This window comes from Dermochelys coriacea, chromosome 1 (genome assembly GCF_009764565.3).
Source record: "Dermochelys coriacea isolate rDerCor1 chromosome 1, rDerCor1.pri.v4, whole genome shotgun sequence".
Classification (NCBI taxonomy): domain Eukaryota; kingdom Metazoa; phylum Chordata; order Testudines; family Dermochelyidae; genus Dermochelys; species Dermochelys coriacea.
This window is the reverse complement of record NC_050068.2, coordinates 183,762,004-183,788,468: the sequence shown is the minus strand read 5'-3', so window position 1 is coordinate 183,788,468 and position 26,465 is coordinate 183,762,004. Positions and strand designations below refer to the sequence as shown.

Here is a 26,465-nt window from a genome sequence, read left to right as displayed (position 1 = left end):
AGAACTGGGATGAACAAGGTAATGGCCAGAGAAAAGTTATCTGCTTTTATTCGGAAACTTCCAGTTTGGATAAAGAGTGTTGAGAAAAGAAATTTCATTAACTTTCCTTTTCTTGAAGAAACAGTTGTTTCGGAAAATGAAGAAATGACCATCACAACTGAAGAGACAAAGCATTTGCATCAGCTGAGTGATTCTTTCCATGGATATTTTTCCACTGGACATCTTGATGTGGCAAAGAAATGGACAGATGGATAGAAATGGATCTATTTCTTTTTAACCTGGATTCCATCAACAATAGTGATTTGATGAAATATGATCTCATTGAATTATGAGCCAATGGCTGAATCCAAATGGAATTTGAGACAATGTAGCTTGAGAATTTCTGGTGTGCTCAACTAGCACCATTTCCACAACTGGCGATGACAGCACTGGAGATCCTTATGCCATTTGCGACTACATACTTGTGTGAGATAGGATTTTCACCACTCTTACACATCAAAACAAAGGCCAGAAACCACCTAAATGTGAGTGATGATGTGTGTGTGGCTATTTCAAAAAAAGTTCCTCATTTCTCGAACTTCATTAAACAAAAGCAACAGCAGAAGAGTCACTGAGCTGGTAAACTTTAAAAAAGTGTGTAATTTTTCATGTATTCTTAATTTTGCTGCAAAATTAAAATAAATATATAATTATCTTTCATTCTATAGTTACGATATAGCTAGGTTTAAAGAACTGACCTACTTCAACAATTTTTGATAAGAGGTGCGAGAACATATTTTGAGAACCAAAGGGGTGCAGGCTGCAGTAAAGGTTAAGAACCACTGCTCTAGAGAGTGGTTCCATAAGAACTCATTCCTCAAACAGTCTCAGGAAGAAGCTCACTACAGCAGCACTGTGGGGTCCCTAGAATTCAGAGGGGGACGAGGGTGAGATGCCGAGGGCTGAAACTGAAAGCACAGAACTTTGAGAATTGCCATCATGCCCACAAGTAGGGGCACAGACACCAAAAATGGACTTCTGTTGAGATTAGTGGGGATCTGCTAAGATTCATATCAGTAGAGAAACTCCTCCTGGATTGAAGTGTTCCTTATATGGTTAGTGGTTTACAATTTCAAATGCAGTATTAGACAACTACCTGACAGCTGAGTGTTGCACTTCAAGGGAATTAGAAATTGAACCTTCTTCACTACTCAGATAGAGCAATAAGAAGAAGCAGTGAGAGGCAAGCTGCTTCACTCCTGACACCACAGAAGGTTATTTCTTTCTACAGCCACAGTGAATAAAGATGGGGCCATAGGATCATTGTGGTGCTCAACTTCCTGAAGCTATTTGGTGCCTCTGTTTCAACACTGTGGGTGATGAAGAAAAGAAAAACCAGCGACTTCCCTGCAGCCACTGGGGAGGTGAGCAAGAGGAGACTGAGGAGAACAGCCAAACCTTATAAAAGATTTGCGCTTGCTACAATGTTAAAATATTTTACTATAAGATGGTTGCAGTGTATCTATTTAGCGTGTGTGTGTGTGTATCTGTGCGAGTGAAAAATGCGTGTCAATGTTCCTAGATGAGTGGAGCCTGTGTATACATTTGGTTCTCTTTAAAGTTCCTAGTATGTGTCCATGCATGGAAGTCCATCTCTTATTTGACGGGCAGTGCACACATATGTGGGGAAAATGTTGGGTATTGGAGTATTTCTTTATGGATACCAGTGGTTTGTGTCTGTGTGTGTGTTCTTGTTCACTTGCTTATTCATTATGAAGTTCTGCAATAGTTTAACATTACTTCATAGCGTCACTACTGACACTAGGAAATTTCATCTTATGCACACACAAAAGCACATTTTCAGTCAGATATTATGTACCTTGATTCCCCCAAGTTTAAAAATGCATGCAAAGTTTCAACCAAAAAGGAGATTTTTTTTTTTTAAAGAAAGTCATGCCTGAGTGGAAACAAGTTGATCTGCAGCTTAACTAATGGTTTCACTATTGTAATACTGCAACAAAGCGCCATCAGCCAACTAAGTCAGATTCTACTTGAATTAGCTTCATTTATTTATTTTTGTATTTACATCTGAAAGCATTCAATTAATAATATTTATGTTGAGAGAGCCTGAGTGAGTGTCTGATTGGCTGCTAGCCTGCAGGGGGCGGGCATTAGGGTGTCTGTGTGTTTGCGTCAGGGAAGCCTGGCTGTTTAAAAATAGCCAGAGCCTCGCGAACCAGCTGAGCAGCGGGGACAGCAGAGCAGCTCACAGCAGGAGTTTGCCTGGGAGTTCGCCTGGAGTGAGCCCAGTGAGGCTTACATCTTGCCAACGTCTCTGAGGAAGCTCATAGTAGGTAGGTGATATGGAAGGGGGGGGTTCAGCTGTTGTGACCTGCACTGGATGTGCCATATTTGTCTTTCTTCCACAGGACAGAAGCGACTTTGTCTGTACAAAGTGCAAGCTGGTCTCCATATTGGAAGAAAAGATTGAAGGTCTGGAGCAACAGGTAACGACCCTGCGTTGTATACGAGAGACTGAGGATTTTCTGGACCAAACTCAGGATAGCCTTCTAGGGGCACAAAGCTCTAAAGATATAGAGCAGGTTGCACAGAGGAGCCAAGAGGCCAGTGAAGAAGCTTGGCAACATGTGACCTCCAGAAGAGGTAAGCGGAATGTCCGGGTTCCAGTAACACAGACACAGGTAACTAACCGCTTTCATGTTCTCTCCACAGGTACCAATGCGGAGAGTGGACCAGATGATATGTCTGGGGGGAGAAAGCAGAAGGAGACTCCGCTGGTTGGGAGGCATGAGATGCGATGTCCTGAGGTTGGGGGTTCCACGACCACCACTCCCAAGAGGAGAAGGCGGGTGGTGGTGGTCGGGGACTCTCTCCTCCGGGGGACTGAGTCATCTATCTGCCGCCCTGACCGGGAAAACCGAGAAGTCTGCTGCTTGCCAGGGGCTAAGATTCGTGATGTGACGGAGAGACTGCCGAGACTCATCAAGCCCTCGGATCGCTACCCCTTCCTGCTTCTCCACGTGGGCACCAATGATACTGCCAAGAATGACCTTGAGCGGATCACTGCGGACTACGTGGCTCTGGGAAGAAGGATAAAGGAGTTGGAGGCGCAAGTGGTGTTCTCGTCCATCCTCCCCGTGGAAGGAAAAGGCCTGGGTAGGGACCGTCGAATCGTGGAGGTCAACGAATGGCTACGCAGGTGGTGTCGGAGAGAAGGCTTTGGATTCTTTGACCATGGGATGGTGTTCCATGAAGGAGGAGTGCTGGGCAGAGACGGGCTCCATCTTACGAAGAGAGGGAAGAACATCTTTGCCAGCAGGCTGGCTAACCTAGTGAGGAGGGCTTTAAACTAGGTTCACCGGGGGAAGGAGACCAAAGCCCTGAGGTAAGTGGGAAAGCGGGATACCGGGAGGAAGCACAGGCAGGAATGTCTGTGAGGGGAGGGCTCCTGCCTCATACTGGGAATGAGGGGCGATCAACAGGTTATCTCAAGTGCTTATATACAAATGCACAAAGCCTTGGAAACAAGCAGGGAGAACTGGAGGTCCTGGTGATGTCAAGGAATTATGACGTGATTGGAATAACAGAGACTTGGTGGGATAACTCACATGACTGGAGTACAGTCATGGATGGTTATAAACTGTTCAGGAAGGACAGGCAGGGCAGAAAAGGTGGGGGAGTAGCACTGTATGTAAGGGAGCAGTATGACTGCTCAGAGCTCCGGTACGAAACTGTGGAAAAACCTGAGTGTCTCTGGATTAAGTTTAGAAGTGTGTGCAACAAGAGTGATGTCATGGTGGGAGTCTGCTATAGACCACCGGACCAGGGGGATGAGGTGGATGAGGCTTTCTTCCGGCAACTCACGGAAGCTACTAGATCGCATGCCCTGATTCTCATGGGTGACTTTAATTTTCCTGATATCTGCTGGGAGAGCAATACAGCGGTGCATAGACAATCCAGGAAGTTTTTGGAAAGCGTAGGGGACAATTTCCTGGTGCAAGTGCTAGGGGAGCCAACTAGGGGGAGCGCTTTTCTTGACCTGCTGCTCACAAACCGGGTAGAATTAGTGGGGGAAGCAAAAGTGGATGGGAATCTGGGAGGCAGTGACCATGAGTTGGTTGAGTTCAGGATCCTGACGCAGGGAAGAAAGGTAAGCAGCAGGATACGGACCCTGGACTTCAGGAAAGCAGACTTTGACTCCCTCAGGGAACAGATGGCCAGGATCCCCTGGGGGACTAACATGAAAGGGAAGGGAGTCCAGGAGAGCTGGCTGTATTTCAAGGAATCCCTGTTGAGGTTACAGGGACAAACCATCCCGATGAGTCGAAAGAATAGTAAATATGGCAGGCGACCAGCTTGGCTTAATGGTGAAATCTTAGCGGATCTTAAACATAAAAAAGAAGCTTACAAGAAGTGGAAGGTTGGACATATGACCAGGGAAGAGTATAAAAATATTGCTCGGGCATGTAGGAAAGATATCAGGAGGGCCAAATCGCACCTGGAGCTGCAGCTAGCAAGAGATGTCAAGAGTAACAAGAAGGGTTTCTTCAGGTATGTTGGCAACAAGAAGAAAGCCAAGGAAAGTGTGGGCCCCTTACTGAATGAGGGAGGCAAGCTAGTGACAGAGGATGTGGAAAAAGCTAATGTACTCAATGCTTTTTTTGCCTCTGTTTTCACTAACAAGGTCAGCTCCCAGACTGCTGTGCTGGGCATCACAAAATGGGGAAGAGATGGCCAGCCCTCTGTAGAGATAGAGGTGGTTAGGGACTATTTAGAAAAGCTGGACGTGCACAAGTCCATGGGGCCGGACGAATTGCATCCGAGAGTGCTGAGGGAATTGGCGGCTGTGATTGCAGAGCCCTTGGCCATTATCTTTGAAAACTCGTGGCAAACGGGGGAAGTCCCGGATGACTGGAAAAAGGCTAATGTAGTGCCCATCTTTAAAAAAGGGAAGAAGGAGGATCCTGGGAACTACAGGCCGGTCAGCCTCACCTCAGTCCCTGGAAAAATCATGGAGCAGGTGCTCAAAGAATCAATCCTGAAGCACTTAGAGGAGAGGAAAGTGATCAGGAACAGTCAGCATGGATTCACCAAGGGAAGGTCATGCCTGACTAATCTAATCGCCTTTTATGATGAGATTACTGGTTCTGTGGATGAAGGGAAAGCAGTGGATGTATTGTTTCTTGACTTTAGCAAAGCTTTTGACACGGTCTCCCACAGCATTCTTGTCAGCAAGTTAAGGAAGTATGGGCTGGATGAATGCACTATAAGGTGGGTAGAAAGCTGGCTAGATTGTCGGGCTCAACGGGTAGTGATCAATGGCTCCATGTCTAGTTGGCAGCCGGTGTCAAGTGGAGTGCCCCAGGGGTCGGTCCTGGGGCCCGTTTTGTTCAATATCTTCATAAATGATCTGGAGGATGGTGTGGATTGCACTCTCAGCAAATTTGCGGATGATACTAAACTGGGAGGAGTGGTAGATACGCTGGAGGGGAGGGATAGGATACAGAAGGACCTAGACAAATTGGAAGATTGGGCCAAAAGAAATCTAATGAGGTTCAATAAGGATAAGTGCAGGGTCCTGCACTTAGGATGGAAGAATCCAATGCACCGCTACAGACTAGGGACCGAATGGCTCGGCAGCAGTTCTGCGGAAAAGGACCTAGGGGTGACAGTGGACGAGAAGCTGGATATGAGTCAGCAGTGTGCCCTTGTTGCCAAGAAGGCCAATGGCATTTTGGGATGTATAAGTAGGGGCATAGCGAGCAGATCGAGGGACGTGATCGTTCCCCTCTATTCGACACTGGTGAGGCCTCATCTGGAGTACTGTGTCCAGTTTTGGGCCCCACACTACAAGAAGGATGTGGATAAATTGGAAAGAGTACAGCGAAGGGCAACAAAAATGATTAGGGGTCTAGAGCACATGACTTACGAGGAGAGGCTGAGGGAGCTGGGATTGTTTAGTCTGCAGAAGAGAAGAATGAGGGGGGATTTGATAGCTGCTTTCAACTACCTGAAAGGGGGTTTCAAAGAGGATGGCTCTAGACTGTTCTCAATGGTAGCAGATGACAGAACGAGGAGTAATGGTCTCAAGTTGCAATGGGGGAGGTTTAGATTGGATATTAGGAAAAACTTTTTCACTAAGAGGGTGGTGAAACACTGGAATGCGTTACCTAGGGAGGTGGTAGAATCTCCTTCCTTAGAGGTTTTTAAGGTCAGGCTTGACAAAGCCCTGGCTAGGATGATTTAACTGGGACTTGGTCCTGCTTTGAGCAGGGGGTTGGACTAGATGACCTTCTGGGGTCCCTTCCAACCCTGATATTCTATGATTCTATGATTCTATGTAATACTTAGATTTGTCAAATATGGAAAGTCCCAGTCTTATTAATCTCTCCTCATATCGTAGCTGTTCCATACACCTAATAATTTCTGTTTCCCTTTTCTGAACCTTTTCCAAGTCCAATATATCTTTTTGAGATGGGATGCCCACATCTGCGTGCAGTATTCAAGATGGGGGCGCAGCATGGATTTATATAGAGGCAATATGATAAGTGAAATTTTACTCCACAATGTTCCTTCAGAGTTAAAAAAAATACATAAGTAACTATAATTAAGGATAAAACTTTAAAATCATCACTCTGTTAAAAGTAAAAAAAAATCAGAGATTTGGGAATCTTCAGGGTGAAAAGCACACTCTTAATGAAATCTTAACTATATTTGGAAATTCATAATCAGAAAAAAAATCCCTGTGTATTACACAGATAAAATAGGGACTTCTACGCCTTGATTCTACAATTGGGCCCACACTGTCAGACCTGCTACAAAGCAGCCTAACATATATCATATCTCTTTTTAAATTATTAAAAATAATGGAAGAGAAAACAATGGGAGAAGAAGAAATTGTAGGGGCAACTTGAAACATAAATATATTAGTAATTTTAAAATATTGAATGGTATTAAGGAATCTTGTTTTTTTTACAGATTAATTGGTGCCCAGGTACAACTCCATCATAGGTCCTAAATACATATTCAATCCACCACAGCCACACACCTATTTTTAGCACACTAGCTTTGAGTTGGTATGCATATATTTACCTGAACTGGAAATTATACCTCCCAGTTGCAGTGCAGATGTCCCTATGGCTTGCACAAGTCCAGGCAGGGTGGAAGGATTTGTTTTAGTATACTACATAGCCCAGAAGGAGTGAAGAGTCTGTGAAGAACCCGGCCCGTAGGGTTGGAAAATTTTACATTTATTTGGGTTCATTTAGGATTTGGGGCATCCCACAAGGGGTGGAACTTTAATGTGACCTCATCAGAAGCAAAATCACTTCAAATCAGAAGGTGTTATAGGCTGGGTAGATCGGTAGAACGCCAGGAGGGAAACAGAGGCAAAGCCACTGCTGTACTGCATCATACCCTAAAGGGTTATGACACTAGAATGTCAGAATAAGAAATAAAATTCTGATTGGTCCAACAGCATCTAAGAATGGTCAGAATGAGAGAGATTCCTTTATGTCTAGGAGTAAAGTACTCAGTACTTCAGATATATGAAAGTGAGGTAACAATTAATAAACTTCTCTTCATGGCTAATTTTTGAAGATAAAATGTTCATAATTAAGTTTTATTTTTTTGTAGACTGACTCCCTTTCTTCACAATCCTCCTGATTCTATGATGAAGTTATAATTCTCTGTCTATAAGATTATAGTATGTTTCTGGAGCATGGGTATGCTGTCATAAATAAAGAATTCTGATCTTTTTATACTAGTGTAGAAAGAAGAGGAGTGTGGTTTGGAGGCATTAATGTTCTCTACTCACAATATTTAAGACATTTTATGACAGGGTCTAGAGGTAAAAAAATATACAAAGAATAGTTAAACATTACTTATTGGCATAGGAGCTGGGACTAAGAGTACTGGGGGTGCAACAGCACTCCCTGGCTTAAAGTGGTTTCCATCATAAACTGGGTTCACAACTTGGTTAACTGGCTCTGAGCACCCCTGCTTATTAGGCATTTTTGAATATATAAGAAGCTTTAGCTTTTATATATATCTTGATTTAAAAAAAAATTAAAATAGCTTTATCTTACTATGAAACATATGAAAGAGAGCAAACTGTAGGGTATATGGTTTATATTTATCCATTTATCCAACTTTTTTTTAAATGTTTCTCGTCATACTGTAGCAACTCTAGCAACCTACAGTATAAAAACAGAGTGATGGCTGATAACCAGTAGTAAACACTTTGCGTTTATAGGCAATTATAGAAGCCCAAAGGAGTAATCTATCAGAGCATAACTCTGATAGATGCCTTTGCCAGATTTGTAATTAAGAAAAAAAAGATAAGTCGAGTGAGATAATGTGTACTGCAGAACCATGCAATGAAAATCAAAGAGCAGAAGTGGAAACTCACCTTTAACTTTGTTCTTAGTAGCAGCCGCTGGAACCAAGGAAAAGATTGCACAAGGAGAAGAGAACAAAGATGGATTAGACAGAGGGTCTACTTACTAAGAATACAGAGAAATGTTATCAATATTGATTCAGAACTAACAAAAACTATTTCTAACATTATTTGACCAATTTACTTGAGGTTTCTTCTGACCGATGGTTCTGTCAAGAGAGATGACCTGTGTTTTTAATTTAGTTAGTATATGACCAAAAAACAAACAAACCCCAACCCCCCCAAAGACCTTGGAAAGTATCACAAGAAGAACTGTAAAATCATTTACCATTAATCATAAATAGCAGTTTCAACATTATACATGTTTCCAAACTCTAAAAATGTATTAGTCTTACAGGATAGTTTTCTCTGTGAGGGTTCCATGCTGGATTGCATAAACTGCATGGCAGGCATTAGTTCCCTGAAAATAAACTAAATCTTACATTTGTGCAGGGATATGTAGACTGAAGTTTGTCTAAAGATTTTACAGGCATATAACCAAATAATCTGACAGCTCTGAAAATATATATTCAATAGTTGCTAATTTATGTTATATAACACTTTTGACCTAAACATATTATGACTGTGCTGTCATCCTGCCTAATCCTGCATCCACTGAAGTGGACTAGTGCAGAATCAAAGCCTATTGTGCACAGCCATGAAGGAGAGTAAAGGATTCCCACTCCCTTAGATGGCTGCATATATTGTGCAGGGATTTTGGCTCTCGCCAGAATGGGAAAGATGGGGCTGAGAGCCAATACTCCCTCACATTAGAAAATGGGAGTGAGGAGGAAGAGAGAGGAGGAACAGGAATAGGTACAGCCATGGCTCATTTCCTTCCCATGCACCAGCCACCCAAGCTGGTTGGATATGCCAGGCAGCAGGAGCATGCTGTTTCTTGTCAACGACTCAAATTGAGTAAAAAAGAGGATCTCCTGAGAAATTGTGCCTCAGATGGGTGTCTCTGAGGCACAATGACAGCAATGCTCCCCTGGAGTGGGACAGCTACACATACTCCATACTCAGGATGGTGAGTAAGTGTACAATCTAGCCATAAACATGAAGAAAAACATGAAGTGTATTTCCACATTTGCCTTCCCTCCCCTAAATTTTCTAAAGATCATCATGAGAACTACCTTCCATTACCCAGGCCATATGCCTACTAGTGCAATACATAATATAGAAGTATTAATAACCAGAGACTGAAATTTAACCTGAGTCACTCTTGTCAAATGTAGATTGCAATAAGATACTATGGGCAAGACTGTGCCTTTCAGCTCAGCCCAAGGCATAGGGCGCACTGTAACACTGCACTGCCCCATAATGAACTTTGTGGAGGAATTGTGTCTCAGAAACTCACAACTCCTACTCTGATATCCCCTTGGTTGGGGGGGGAGGGAGAGAGTTATTTCACCCCTTTTTGGGGTGCATCTTACTCCCACCATGCACCTAGCCACCTACTCTTTCCAGCAGGTATGGGAAGGAAGAACCAAGATAGAAGAATCAAGGCTCATCAAACCACCCACTCCTTTCTGCACCTTCCACTTTCAATTGTTCACAAGTGGGAGTTTCAAGCAGCCCTTGCGTTCTTCCCACAGCCAGAGCCCTTCCAGCAGCCTTCCTTTGGCCAGGCAAGTAAGTGGTAGGGATGTGGGGTAAAGAACAATCTAACAGAGAGCCAGACCCACCCTAATTCAAGACTGTAACTATACAACTCAGCCACAAAGTGTTTGTGGTTCGCTATCTTTTAATTATCCACAATATTTAATGGTTTTGAAAATCCTGTGCCATGAGACCTGAAGAATTAGTATCTACAATACTCTAGTAAATAAAGGTCAGGCATAAGTGAGGCTGCACAGTATAATTGGAAGTAGGCTGAACTACCAGGCTTGTTAGCCCAATTATAATTTTCTACATATTCAATGCAAGTGGCCTAGATGACAGTAATGTTCTTACAAATGTCATGTTCAATACTTGTAAGGTTTTTTTTCGCATTGACAGGATGGTCCAGTTACAAGTCAATTGGTAAAGTTCACACCACACAACAGCTGAAAGTTGTCTTTACAAATATATTTCTATCTACTTCATGGAACCAGCTGGGGCTCTTTTCATCAATGTTAAACCCAGCACCTGATGCCTGGCAGGGACAGAATTATTTTTCCTCTGTTCTCACTTATATGGATATTTTCTTTTGTTTAGGTGGGAAAAAACTTTCCTTTTTAATATCTATTTTCCCCTTATTATTCTCTCTGAATTTCCTGCAGTGAGGCACACTACAGAGAAGTACTTTTGTTTTAAAGGAGCTATTTTCCCCCTCATCTCCTAAAATGTCTTGATATCTTTTTATCCTCCTCTTATCATTCCATCAAACTGGAGGGAGGAAGGCAAAGAGGAATTTGCCAACACTGATATTATCAAAATTGCAAACTGAAAAAGGAGGGATGGTCTTGTGATTAAAGCAGAAGATGGGAGCTCAGAGAGTGAAATTCTGACCCCACTGAAATCAGTGGTAAAACTCCCATTTACTTCATTCGTACCAGGATTTCACCCAGAATATCTGCATTCAGCTTCTGGCTGCATCACAAGATGTCCTATGTAATCTTTGGTAGGCTACTTAATCTCTCTCTGTGCCTCAGCTATCATCTGGGATCATAACACTCCCTTTCTTCCACCTTTCCTCCCTTTGCCTGTCTGATTTATTTAGTTTGTAAGCTCTTTGAGAAAAGGATGGGCTCTTAGTACTGAATATACATGGGATGGAAGTAAGCTGGTACAGCATACCGTTAAAAAGTGGCCAGCGATTTAAAAGGGCCTGGAGCTCCAACCGCCGCTGCCACTACTGCAGCAGCAGCTGGAGACCTGGGCCCTTCAAATTGCTGCTGGAGCCCTGGGCAGCACGGGCCATGCAGCGTGGAAGGGCTTGCTGGGGGACAGTTTCAGAAAATTAAATTTCAATGTTTCCTGATATTTTAAAGTAAATAATTTACAATGAAACTTATTAGCTGTAGCGTCGGTGCTCTCTTCTCTGAGATGGATTTGGAGCTGCCTGCAATAATTTATGAATACTATATCTTGACCTGGTTACTGGGATATTTACTGTATGACTATCTTTGACTAACTCAACAGAGCTGCTGGGAAACAAACGCGAAAGCAAGACTATGACTTGAGGTAACACATCCCTCAACAAACACTTTGGGGGAAGGTTGTTGCAAAACACTGAAGAGATAATACAATGGCCTTTGGCATTGATGTTCTGGCTTGACCTGCTGGGGAACTCATAAAACTGGTTTTGGACAGCAGGTCCAGGCCCTTGAAAGTGAGAACAAAGAACTTTCGCTGGTTTTAAAGAAGCTTTCACGGCCAGGGGAAGAGAAAGTTAAGAAGAAGAAACAGAGTCAGTCCTACAAGAAGTTTGGATCTGGGGTAAGATAGGCCTGCCAAGGAAGGAGTGGGTATGACAGACATGCATGTAGAACTTCTGTTGTCTTCTCTTATGTTTTGATCCTACCATTAACATTAAACGATACTTTATTTTAAGAAGGCTATTTTGGGTCACTGTAACAAACTGGACACAGGCTCCTAAAGGGAAGAAAAGCAGATGCCCAAACCTAGCTGAACCTGTGGTTTAAGAATGATCTAATATCCGCTTTATTATAGAGTATGGCCCAGTTCAGGAATGGGTGAATCACCAGATTACAAATTTCACAAAACTCTGCTAAATTAAAAATATCTTTTTTGCTATGATAATGGCAAAATACTTCTCCCCTTATCTCAGCTTAAATAAATTAATAACAACTTGTTAAAAAAAACAGAATTCATTTCCTGTAGGTGAAAACTGGGTTCGATAATACATTGAGTGTTTTATTTTTTTATTATATATCTTTCTGAGTTTTTGATTTGTATGCCAACATTTCTAAATTACATTATTTGAAAAATGATAGCTACAAGATGCTCAATATTTTCCTCACACTCAGCTGTGTCTATGGTGTTCATTTTTATGGACATTTTTAGAAGTATTTTATATAGATTTTATTTTTTTCTTCTCTTTTATGTGATGTATTATTCAGTTTTGGATTTTGTCTTTTCAAAGACTATGTCCTTGTAATTATTTCAATAGCTCAATCAAAATAAATGGGGAGAAGATACATTTCCATCTGTGGTCCAGTTTAACTAACGTTTTTCTGGTGAAAGTGAAGAGACAGCAAAGCCATGTATGTTTAGGTCCTTGAGAAAGGCCTTCAGGTCAAGAAAGTGTTTTTGGTCTCATCTCACCTTTATATCATATATGTTATTTATGCAGCTAATTAAGTTGCTCAGTACACTACTAATAAAACATGACAGCTCCGTATTTTCAGAAACAGAAGGAACATGAAAGCCATTCACATAATCAATATGTTTGCCCTCTCCAGGAATTTCCTCACATTCATAGCCCATCAAAAAGATCCTTGTGCCTAAACCTCCAAATGTGAAATTACTGTTAACTTCAATGGAAACCACAAACATGACAGATCTGCACATTTGAGCCCTTCACTGGTTTAAAAGAAACATTGCTTCCACTTGATTTTCATGTTTACACCAATTCATATACACAGACTATTACTAGAGCTAGATGAACTATTGATAAGAAAAGTATTTAGACACAAATGGACAGTATTCATGTTCACAAAATATATATATACAGTGGAGATAATTTTTCTACAAATTTGATTTTTTTTCCAGTGAAATTTCCTGTGAACGCTCTTTTGTCTATTAAGTTGACTGAAAAAAATATGTCTTAAGTACTGGTCTTAACTGTTGGTTTTTTTAATTTAATTGGGTTGATTGGTTGTGACGAGTCACATAAATAATATGGTATAAATTTTGATTCTCTAATTGGGTGAGCTTAGCCTGTGAGACCAGGAGGGCTAGCACAAACCCATTCAGACTCATTTTCTCAGAAGAATTTTTGTACCTCTTTAAGCCAATCTGAAAAAAAAATGCTAGTGGCAGTTGCGGACAGTGGCTATGAATCAGTCTGTGTTTGCTAGGAACAATATTCTATTGCCTTCGCTTTCCTGAAGATCCTCTCAGATTTCAGAGAAACCCTATCAGCTTCTCAAAAACACTGGATGTAGTCAATCAACCAATGAGTCTACTGAGGTCAAAGTGGGGGACAGGGATGGTTCAGGTCACCTGCCCACAAGAAGACAAGGATTGGGAGGGGACTATATGGGGACAGAGAGCCACATGGTCTGACAGGGTCCTTCTTAGGTTTGGATAGAGAGATTCTCCACCACTAGATTTGTATACAGGTGGCTATGGTGAAGCCCTTGGCCTCACACTTGATTCTCTTCACCATTCCTGCCCACAGTTCTATATATCTTGACTGGAATGTTCAGGGCCTCTTATAAATCTATGGGCTACATCTAGCCATGTAATCAGAGTTCATATCTTCCTGATCAGTTCCATCTCCATTTGATTTGTTGGGCTTTTATGTGTTTACATATTTATATGTAATATATTACAAAGGCTTCTGTGACTTTCTCTGGTATGCTCTATAAATGCATACTTCTTTCCACAAACCAACATTTCCAAAAATGAGGACCACAGTAATTTCAAAATGGCAAAATTAGGATTAAATAATTCACAAGCACATTTGTGGGAAAAAATTAGGGAATTTTTAGGCACTCAAAATTCAGTGGAGATTTTTTTCCTGCAAGGGCTTAAAAACCATGTGAAATGAATTGGCAGAAGTATGTGTGTGAAATTTTGCAAGAAACAGAAACTAATCCATTTTTAGTATCTCTCACTGTAACATTATATATGTTTACTTTCTGTATTGGCATCTTACAACTAGAATCTCAGAACAGATCTTCTATATTTTGACTCTTGTATTATAAAAGGGGTGAAAAAAAAGCTAAACCTGGGGAAAAAAATAATAGCTACATAAAAAATAAGTCCAAACACAATAAATCTTTCTCAAAAAACCCTTCAATACAGCATCTGCAAGTTCCTACTTTGATACATAAATTATTATATATGGAAAGTAATATGATTCTTGCTAATAGGTGCTATTGAATATATATAGTCTGATCCAAAGCCCACTGAAATAACTAGACAGATGCCAATCAGGTTCAATGGGCTTAGGATCTGAGCCATAATTAGCAATGACCATTGGGTTACCAATTTATGATGAATTGTGTAAAAACCTTGTGGAATTGGAGAGGATTCAGAAAAGAGACAAGAAAATGATTAAAGGATTAGAAAATATGCCATATAATGATAGAATCAGGTAGTTCAATCTATTTCACTTAAAAAACAAAAGGTTAAGGGGTGACTTGATTACAGTATATAAGTACCTACATGGGAAACAAATACTTTTCAGTTTAGCAGAGAAAGGTATGACACAATGTCTGGAAGTTGAACCTAGACAAATTAAGTTTGGAAATATGGCGTAACTTTTTAATGGTGAGAGTAATTAACCATTGAAACATTTATCAAGTGTTGTGGTGGATTCTCCATTACTGATCATTTTTAAAGTCAAAACTAGATTTTTTTCCCTAAAAGATATGCTATAGGAATTATTTTGGGGACGTTCCATGGCCTGTGTTATACAGGAGGTCAAGACTAGATGATCATAAATGGGCCCTTCTGTCCTTAGAATGTATTAAAGCCTCCAGGTAATCCAGAAACAAAAGCTTCACACCTTATACAGTATGTGGATACCATTAATGACCAAACACCTTATTACATATATGTGACTACATACTGGGACTGTTTTAAAAGAATCTGTAAGATCTATAAGTAGAATGCAGTAACACAGAAATTGCCAAACCTGTACAAACTGTTAGTTCATCTATTCTACTATACTACGTCTGGCAGTAACTTCTATTTGATTTTTCAGTTTCTTCAGTGGAAGACTGAACACAAACAAACATCCCCAACAACAGCATTCCCACCCTAATGTGCTATGCTTTGGGGTAACAATGTTTAACAAAAGTTACTTTTAAAAGGTATTTTACTGTTTAGATTTTATTTATGCTAGTGACTTGTTGAGGGTATATTTTATTAGGTAAAGCTTTGAAAAGAAACATGCAGAAAGAGCAGCATGTTCAACATTATTTCCCAATGCTGCAACTTCACATAATGAGACATCAGTTTACTGGATTTAAAGCATCTTTTTTTTCAAACAATGTCATGAAAAATATGTTTTAAAAGTTTTAATTAGCTATCTAGTACAATGACAGGGACAAGAAAGCTATAATAATTATAAATATCTTTCACACTTATATCATGCTGAATAACATCTTCATTTTTTAAAAAAAATATGGCACTAGTTTATCATATGCATTGAGTCTTCTGGTTATGTGGTAAATTAGTAACTGTAGGATACTGAAGAATATTCAGCTCCATAGTCAGTCTAAGAAGCATGCTATAAATATAGTAATTTTGTCCTGCATATTCATCATAACTAACATGGAGGAGATCAGCAGTATCATCTTGGAGCATAAATCTTGCTAGAGTGCAGGATTCCAGCTGGAGATGATATCAAATTAGTTGAGGAGATTTTGAAGTCTGAAATACATTACACAGTATATTACTGTGTGGTGAGGCTTGAAGATGAATATAATCATACCCTAAAGGTTCCTGTAAAAGGAATCTAGATAACGTGATTTGCCTGTCTCACAATACTACTTTTATGTGTGTTATAATGTAACTAGACACACAACTTCTACAGGCAATACAAATAGCAAGCAAGCAATTTATTATCATGTTACAGCTGGGTTTCTATAAAATATTGAGCAAGTATTACTTGCACATATGTAATACACAATATAAACAAAAATAAATGCCTCTGGTCTTCAATTTTATATTTAACCAAGGTATCAAAACAATTCTGGAAATACTCATTAAAGAAATACTGTCAAGTACTAATTTAAAACACCCCACCATATTATATTAGATTATGTCCTGCAGATTCTAAAGACTTATTTCTGCCTCCAAATCAACTCTGCAGATCTTTTAAGCATCTGAAGATCTTTCAGCACATCTTGTGACCTATACATATTTTCCATCATGCAAAAAGTGTGTATATCCAGTTCAGCACAGAGCCTCTGTATTTATGTTAGCTCACCAACAATTGGAGAAGGGATCGGGATGGGTACATTTAGATGAATTTAGCAAAAACACATAAGAACAAATTGGGCCCAAAGTTAAGGTTGATAATCAATAGTGAGTGCTGCAGGAGGCTAGCGATGGGGAACTGGTTGGATTTCTTAACTGTTCATTTTATTTAAAAGGTTTAGAATTACTAGTATTTTAAGAAGTGTATTTTTGGGCATTTAGCTGATCTCCAGTCAGACATACTTTCAAATTTACCTCTTTTTCAATTAAGTTTGTGTATATGAATTGTAAATTTCCTTTACATTTCAATAGTCATTTAAAATGATCTTTAAAAATTCTCCGCACAAGTTACTGCATTTCAGTCTATTTTGTCAAGAAATATATGGAAAGCTTTTATCCCAATCTTGACCTGATACATTATAATTGCTCCTCTAGGACCTTTTAAAGAGTGGATTTTAAATCTGATGGAATGTAATGGCTCCTTTGAGCCTTGAAGTCTGTTGTATAATTTACAGACGTTAGTCTAATAATTGAATAATTATATATTAATAATTATACATAAACTGTGTTTATGTAATGATAAATTATTCGGTGAAGTATATTTTAAGGCCTGTTTGTGCCTCTTTATAGAGACACTTGAAACAATGTCAACTATTTTCAACAACTATTGAAAAATAGTTGATCATGTTCAAAATTTTTTTTGAACAATTACTGCAGATGTTCATCTTCTATATGAAATCTAATTTAACCAAGTGTCCCTCAGCTATCTAAAGATATTGATCTACTTTATAACCATAGTAAAATATATTAATTTATATTTATTATACACTGTGTCATCCATGCCACAGTTACCAACTTTCACGCAGTAAACAAGCACCCCGGCTTTCACAGTAAGTCAAAAAACAAGCTAATCCTATTTCAAAACAAGGCCAAAACAAGCCAATCACTAAGAACCCCAACACTCTATGTGACTAGATCCCCCCGGCATGTGGTGGGCCCGCTGTGCACCACTGACTGTCTTCCCCCCCTTTCCCCTGTTTGCACCCTGCCCCTGCTTCTCCCCTACCACCTTGCCACTGCTGGCTGGGAACTGATTAAAAAAAAAAGAAAAGACAAGCAATAAGCTACAAGCCAAACAAGCAACAAGCTACAAGCCAAAAACTAGCCAACAAGCAACTCACAAGCCAATTAAGCCAAAAACAAGCTCAATTTCTGCATTTTTTCATGGGTTTGGCATGTCTGATCCATGCCTTCTTTTTATCTTTCCTATAAAACAATATTTCTGGCCCATGTATCAGTTTTGTTGCTCTTCACTGAATTAACTCTATTTCCTCAATATCTTTCTAGGTACTGAGTGTCCCAGAACTGTAACCATACTTTTTCAATAACAATTGTAAAGGCACTATGTGGTGCACTCCAAAGTTTGAATGAGAACTATTATATACCAACTTCCACTCACAATCTTTCTCTCTTTCACACACACAGAACTATTTGCTAATAATTAAAACATGATGATTTGCTATTAGCAGTTTAACATGCTAAAAAGTTATCTTTGTATGTGCTTTACACAACAGGACCCCATTTAAAAAGAGTAAAGTGGCTTTTGTATTGCCATATTGCATTGCAAACTCATATCCAATTTGTTGTCTACTAGTGCCCCGAGGATGAGAAATCACTCTTTGTGCAGAGAGCTTCCACAAGACATATTCCACTTCAGCCTTAAAAAAAATCTTAAATTGGATTTAAGTGGTGCATAAACTTTGTAGTGGCACATGATCAGGGGAGAATTTTACCCTTAGGCTAGACCCTTTTTGACATCTGCTTCCATTGAATGATTGAGATTTTTAAACCAATCATGTGTATTAAATTTGTATTTTTCCATGTTACATCCTATTATATTTCCTGTTTGTACTTCCACCCTTACTCTGTAGATTTCTATCCACATTGGGAATGCTTAATGGCCATGTGAGAAATTATGCAACAATAACATTATAAGAAGCAGAGCTAAAGATTTTACAAAAGATTCACCAATTCAAGATTGAAGATTAGTATCCAAAGGCATTTTGAGAGGTACAGGCAGTTAGTTCTTTATTAGGAATAGAATGAGGGAATGCAGAATCTCAAGAGTACAAATTACACACTGAATTCTTCAAACTCTAAAATATCCATTAATGGGATTTGGTTTTGTTTAGACAGAAGAGGAAAAGATATTATAATCATAAATGTGTGCATGTAGCATTGTTAAACAGGTACTTGAAAGTGAACGTTTTTAAAGAGGCTACAATTTTCTGGACTGTGGTGATATTAATATTTAGCATAGCCACAATTTTCTTTGTTCCTAACATTAAAATCATAGCTCACTTATTTACATTTTTGCTGTACTGCAGCTGTTTGTGGAAGACACCCAAACCAGATTATTAAAGTGCCATTTGGAATTAGGCACCTAAATTGGTCCTTAATAGTTAAAGACACACCCAATGAGTTAATGTAGCTTTTATTACATCTGCTATTACTGCTATCTGTCTGTGTCACTGTTGGGGCTTGCTCTACATTTAAAAGTTATGTTGGCGTAGCTACATCAGTCGGGGGCCTGGAAAAAAACCACACCCCGACCAACATAGCTATGCCAACAAAATCCCCAGGAAAATGCAACTATGCCGACCGAAAAGGGTATCTGTCAATGTAGCTAAGGTTGTTTGAGGAGGTGATGTTCTTACACCAACAGAAAAACTCCTTCTGTCGGTATACACTGTGTCTACACTAGGAGGCTATGGTGACATAGTTACGCCAACATAGGCTCCCTCGTGTACACACAGCCTGGCTCAGTACGGACAATTCATGACTGCATCATAGAAGCTGTCAACTGGTTTTGGCAACTGTATAGAGAATACTGGGATTTTTTGCTATCTGGCGAAATATGGAAAGCATTTTAGGATTGTGGAATGAGCATATTTGGCTGGATGTTTCTGTTAAAATAATCAACAGTTAAACAGTTAACAATATTGATTTTCAAACTGTCCTCTTTAGCTTTCAACTACCCAACAGAAATGAACAGGGCAATTCACACCTCACAATGCTATTGTTTCAAGCGATTTGCCATCTCAGGAAGACAACACTGCTTCAATTTAACTCAGTTCATTATATTATATACATGCATATATAAAATTATTTTTATATTAAATCTTTAAATTCTGCAATAAGTAATGGATTATGAGGCAGATTCTCCAGCTGCAGAACAAACAGGCACCCTGATCATAGCTCACTTCTGGATTCAGTAGCCTATTTAAAACATTTGAAGAGCAACAGAATTTCTGTCAGAAAAAAAGGGTTAGTTAACCAGCTAAATGCAAATTGGAGTATCCCAAGAAAGTCCCAGCCTGGCTTTGAAAGAGTCCAGCTCACAGGAGACTCACATGGTACATGGGTTAGGTTGTAACTAGAGCATCAGAACTGCCATTGAGAAGATCCGGTGACAAAGAAGGTAATATTCTCAACAGTCACTTTGGTGTAGAAATTCTCAATGGCGAGGCAAGCTCCTTAAGGTAGTCCTGAATCTCTGAATATGAAGAAAGAACGAAAGAACGAAAGATAAATAAAAGAAACAAAACCAAAGAGAGGGAAAAGGAAAAAGGCAAGCTTCAAGTCAATGAAAATAATAATAATTAATAACACAAAGTCTCAAGTCAAAGGAAAGCAAAACGCCAGTTTAAATGAAAAAAAGAAAAAAAAAGTGAAGTGTACAGTGAAGAAGGAAAAAAAGCCAAGCCAAGTGAGAAAAAGGAGAAGAAAGAGGTAGAAGGAAAGGGAAATACTGAAGCAAAATAAAAGAAAAAAAATGAAGATCCAGAGAAGAAAGAAGCACAGTTTATTATTAGACAACAAGCTGAATAAGAGGCACAATAACTGTTATAGAAAGCTGAGAGTGTCACATTCCTGTCATCCCCTAAAATTTATAGGTAGCCCTTGTTGAGCTTTTCAAAATTAAAAAGTGCTTCTAACACTGAGAAAAGATATGGTATTTAAAGCAATAGACAATTTAAGACTATACAGTAGTCTTAATTGTCTTTCTACTATTTAAGACAATAGACAATATTTAAGAGCACATAAGACAATAGTAGAGTGCTGACAATTGTCATTTACAGTTTAGTAATATTAAATTACTTTACTTTTATTAAGACCATACATGACTCCCTGCACCTATCTGTACTACACCAATACTATACTGTTCAGGTCCATTTATGCAATTTTTTTCTGGAAAATTCAGTCTTTAAAATAAAGCAAGAAGGCGGGTGCATGCATTAACTCTCTCTCTTTCTCCCCCCACTCCCTCCACCCTATCCATTCTCCTTCCCTCCCCACAATCCATGCCTCTGACTCTCAATGTCTGATTGTTGTTTTTTATATTCCTTTCACTTTCCCTTCTCACTGGTGGAAGCATTCACATAACTAAAATTAGTTTGCATTGTTGCCTGAAAAGTAGCATGTACATTGCTATGTTTGAGCCAGTAATGCATGGAATTAGGCAACAGTTTAATACTCATTGTCAGATACAACTTGTTTTAAAAAACAAAACAAAACACAAGTTCACTTTGAGATAAAGTTGCCAAGCCTCCAGGATTGTCCTGGAGTCTCCAGTAATTATGATACATCTTTAATTAAAGATTATGTTATGTGATGAAATATCCAAGATCACATCCAACTAAAACGGGCAACCCTACTTTGAGAAATCTGAGTAGATTTTATCAAATATGTAATATCCTAGGTAAGTATAAAAATAGTGATCTTTTAAAGAAAAAAACAATATTACACTTGGTATAGAAAATTTACACTAATTGCTTAATCCCTTTAAGATTTTATTTTAAGGGTAATATTTTGCCTCTCTTCTGAAGATAAAAGCCAGTTACTATGTATACTCTACATACTAACACCACAAAATAATCCACAACAATAGTTATGACTCTAGAGATGTTGCATTTGTAGCCCTTGCAATATTCCAAAATCACAAAATGATTTATTACTCCAAATTGTGTACATAGTATAAATAGGAAGCACAATTCCTTAACAGTACATATTGAAATTATTCATTCACTAAAAAATATAAATCCAAAAGAATTGTTTAAAAAGCTCAAATGAGCAAATTACTATTGACAGTTCTAACTTGTTTCTTGGCAACTATAACAAGATGCGGCACTGCCCCGTTCTTCTAAACATGAAAATTATTACAAGTAAACTAAGCTAAATTACAAGTACAAATTACAAGTAAATTAAGCTAAATGGATATGCCTAACGGAACGTAGAATTGCCATATTACTAGACAATATTTAACTTCACTCAGTGTTTTAGATACAGGAATCATTTTAAAATGTCATCTCTTTGTTTGTAAGGAAGTGTGATGAAAGATTATAAAAGAATGAAAGGGGATGCGGAGCAGCTCTTTTGGATTTGCTGTGGGACTGCAGCCAAAAGACATTTGTAGTTCAGTGAATGAAGAGCAGAATAAATTCCAGCTGAGAACATGTGCTCTGTGGTATTTAACCAGGCCCATATTTGCTATCTGTGTAGTAGACCAAATTATACTGACATACTCTTGTCAGCCAATCTTTTGGTGTGTGAGTATGTAGAGTGCATAAATATGCAGTCCCAGTCCTTTTGTAGGAAACAAAAGCAAACAAAAAAACTTTACAAGGATAAGTCCATTTTTGGAAAGTACATGTGTGTAACTAATTTTATATTCAACACAGCCTTCCAGCTTAGAAGGAGTTTTCATATGCCGTCAGTCACTTACAGCATAAATAGAAACTGGCAACACAACTATGACTACTCCTCTTAAAACCTCCTAAACCTCCTCTTCAAAGCGATGTATGAATAATGTGAACTAAATAATTCATGGGATTGCAGATGCCAGTCCAAATAGCCTCTTCCTTTTTAAGGTTTCAGTTTGTACAGCTATGATCAAAAGCCTTCATCAGTCATGATAGTAGCATTTGTACTCACTCCAAACAAACCGTATTTGCATGTGAATGTTTTTCATTGAAATGAGATATATAATATGCCAGCCAAGGCCCGACTAAAAGGCATTTTATGCCATTTAAATTCAGTCAAATTAAAGGCTGAATGAAATCTAAAAGGTCTACTCTCAGAACAGTAATTTGACACATAATAAATAAGAACTATTTTTTGTTAGAATAGGCTCAGCACTTGTCTGAAATTTTTGCACAGCACACTAACAATGCCATGCCTCTTGCGGAATAATAAACTATAAGAAAGTCCTTGTATGTAAAGTAAAGAAGTAAACAGAAACACAGGACTTAATATACTGTCAGCAGTTCAAAGATTTAATTTATTTTTATATGCTTACATGAAGTATCTAAAGCTATGTACTGTAGCCAGGCAAACTGTTACTAAGCAAGAAAAGAAGAGCCTGTAAAAAAACTTTTGAGCTACCAGATACACGTTTTCTTAGTAAAATGCATTTGAAATTGGGGTTTTAATCCTTTTTATTACTGTGTTATAAAGGATGTCAGAAATCATAGTGTTTAAGGCCAGAAGGGACCACAAGATCATCTAGTCTGATCTCCTGTATAGCACAGGCCATCAACTCACCACTCACACACTAACCCTACAACCAAACAGAGGCCAAAGTATTACTGCTCACAGGTCTTTTAAATTATATTTAAAAAAAAACCTTTTTAAAATGGTTTAAATGATTTATGGTTTATGTAAAGGAATGTAGTGGTCAACATATATTCCATGAAAATAATCTAGTGTTAATACAATGTTCAAGGTTGAGAAATCAAGCCCTCAAAGTCAGGAAATGCAAAGTTCAGGAAGAAAACTCAATCACCACTCAAAATATGAACTATCTTTATAGCATTATAAATGTAATTAATACAGTATATAATGCTCCCAAACCACATATCACTGCCCATATATGGTGGTACAGGCTTCCAAACTGGTTTTGTAATGTCTCTATAAAATATACAAAACAAGCCAAATCTGAAGAAAATTGGTTAATTAGTTTTAAAATATGAACATTTAAAGGTAGCAAGATAAAACATTTCCATTTGGTTCATAGTAAATTAAAGCATTTCAGGACAGCTGTGTCTCTTCCTAGATTTATAAATTTGTGTCAGTGTATTGGGATATATCAAGGCTAATAATAAATTAGGTTTCAGAGTAGCAGCAGTGTTAGTCTGTATGTGCAAAAAGAAAAGGAGTACTTGTGGCACCATAGAGACTAACAAATTTATTTGAACATAAGCTTTTGTGAGCTACAGCTAAGGACTCTACAGAAATAAGAAATTGTATAATCTCGATTCTATACTGGATTGTAAAACAAAGTCTACATCACATGTACACACACAGTTGTTCTTGGTTTAAAGACATAGATGATTTAAGCTTAATGTAAACATTTTCACCTACTCCTGAGAAAAATCTGTGTAAAGCATGAATACCATTAGCTAAACCATAAAAGCATTGAATATTCAAAAATGAAAATAATGTGATCAATTAAGGGCCTGCCTCAGAGGGAAGGTACTGCAAAATAAGCAGTGGAATCTTATAATGACAAAGGAAGAAGTTGGTGAAATTTGCTGGCTAAGTATCTGAAACCAGAAATTCTTAAAATGCTAAACCAGCTTTTGGCAGTAGTAGCCTCTTTTGCAGATTCAGAAAGAATGCTTTCAGTTTATTCAACTAGTTCAATTCATTCAAAGTTCATGCACTGAATGGGAATTGAAAAAGCAGGAAAGCTATGTTTCCCCTTCCAATCTATAAAAAAAACCCCTAGGTTTGAGAGGCTGTAATCTGCTAATTCTAAAATCTTGAAGGACAAATTGGAGAGAGTCCAGAGGAGGGCAACAAAAATGATAGAAGGTTTAGAAAACCTGACTTATGAGGAAAGATTAATAAAACTGGGCATGTTTAGTCTTGAGAAGAGAAGACTGAGAGGGGACTTGGTAACAGTCTTCAGATATGTTAAGTGCTGTTATAAAGAGGGTAGTGATCAATACTTCTCCATGCCCACTGAAGGTAAGATAACTAGTAATGGGTTTGATCTGCAGCCAAAGATATTTTGGTTAGATATTAGAAAAAAAAACCTTTCTAACTTTAAGAGTAGTTAAGCTCTGGAATAGGCTTCCATGGGAGGTTGTGGAATCCCCATCATTGGAGGTAATGAAAAACAGGTTGAACATACACCTGGTCTAGGTATACTTTAGGTCCTGCCTCAGCTCAGGGGGCTGAACTTGATGACTTCTCAAGGTTCCAGCATTACATTTCTATGATTCTATAGTGATCATAATCAATCAGTTCAATTCATTAACTGTTCATAACATTTTCTTAGTTTAAAAACAAAACACTCTAGTTAGCTGGTTCAAGGACTTTTAAAAAGCTGTCAGAGGTCTGAGATGACCTTCCATGGAGAACTAAAAGAAATCCAATCCATATAGGTGACAAGGCAACTCGGGGAGGACAATATCAGTTAGGGAATTTCCCTGCCAATCTTTTTTGCTCTGTGCAGCCTTACTATTCTATTTGAGATAGGCTGGGACAGAAGGGAAATCAAACACTCAGTGTTACTATTCCATATCCAAGCATGCCTTCACTCAATACCAGAACCCAGTACATCTCAAAGTAAGAAATTTACCATTTTATTTCACAGAAAGTATCACCCACATTAGGGAATGTCTCACGGGCCACTAGAAATAAAAAGCAAACACAATGCCCTCCTTACAAGAATTTGGGTCACACACACTCAGAAACACACACACACACAGTAGTCATGGAAGCACAGAAAGCTGTAACATCCATCACCTGTGTCTCTGACCCTGACTCTTTCTTGCAGTTAAGGGACAGCAGAAAACAACTTGACTCCTACTAGCAGAGACCTTCAACACCTCTTCTGATCACCCACCCCAGATCATGTAATCTAAATAGTTTTTGAAAAATCAGTCAGAAGTGTGATATATTTGATTGTTTGGCTTTAAGCTGCCTGAGTTTAATTAGTAAAAATATTTGCAACAGAAACTTGAAATGTTTAATAATAAGCTAGATTGTATGTTGCATTTATATTTATTCAGATGTTTGGAAATGCGTGTTTTTGATATTTCAGGATATCACTAGTTTGAAAGAGATGCATTTATATGTAAATAATAATTGTAAACAAGTCAATAAAGGGAAAAAGACTAATATGCTAGGGAAATTAAGACAATTCTGATTCATAGGGACAGACTTCACAAGAAAACAACAGGGAATGGCTTGTGGCAGACTAACACAACATGTCACTAAGAATGTGAATGTTAACGAAAAAAGCTAAGGGATGATGGTAGAGCAACATATATTGCAAGATGATACTGATGAGGGCAGATGTAGAAAAATGATTATCAACTTTAGACCCCTAGAGCAACATGATCACATCCTTGTGTTTTGGGAAATAAAACAGGCAACTTGGATCGAAATAAAGAGAGGCTTTAATTATCTAAAAGTAAATTGGGAGCAACCCATGACAATTCAGAAGTAGGGTTATTATAGAACACAATGTAGAGTTAATTCAGAAATCAGTTTGTTCAAAAACATCAACAGCTGGGTTTAATAATAGACACAATGAATCAGACATGAATAAAAACCTGAGACAGAAGATGATTGAGCAAGTCTAATCATATTATTACATTTATGACTAAAAAATGACAAGGAATCTATACACTACAATATTTATATAAAGGAAAACAATCATAGATTCATAGATACTAAGGTCAGAAGGGACCATTCTGATCATCTAGTCCGACCTCCTGCACAGCGCAGGCCACAGAATCTCACCCACCCACTCCTATGAAAAACCTCACCCATGTCTGAGCTACTGAAGTCCTTAAATCATGGTTCAAAGACTTCAAGGAGCAGAGAAGCCTCTCTCAAGTCAACCGTGCCC

General features: G+C 38.6%; 1 protein-coding gene across 4 annotated transcripts in view; it reads right to left on the bottom strand.

Annotated features, from left to right (window-relative positions):
• The window catches only part of CADM2 (cell adhesion molecule 2), a 1,073,705-nt gene that overhangs the window by 331,426 nt on the left and 715,814 nt on the right, over positions 1 to 26,465 (bottom strand). For 2 of the 4 annotated variants that reach the window (XM_038385081.1, XM_038385064.1), the window contains exon 2: positions 8,411 to 8,437. The exons of the other annotated variants lie outside the window; for them this stretch is intronic. In XM_038385081.1, coding sequence (XP_038241009.1) covers positions 8,411 to 8,437 — 27 coding nt within the window. The remainder of the gene's footprint in view (positions 1 to 8,410; positions 8,438 to 26,465) is intronic. 4 annotated transcript variants of the gene reach the window in all.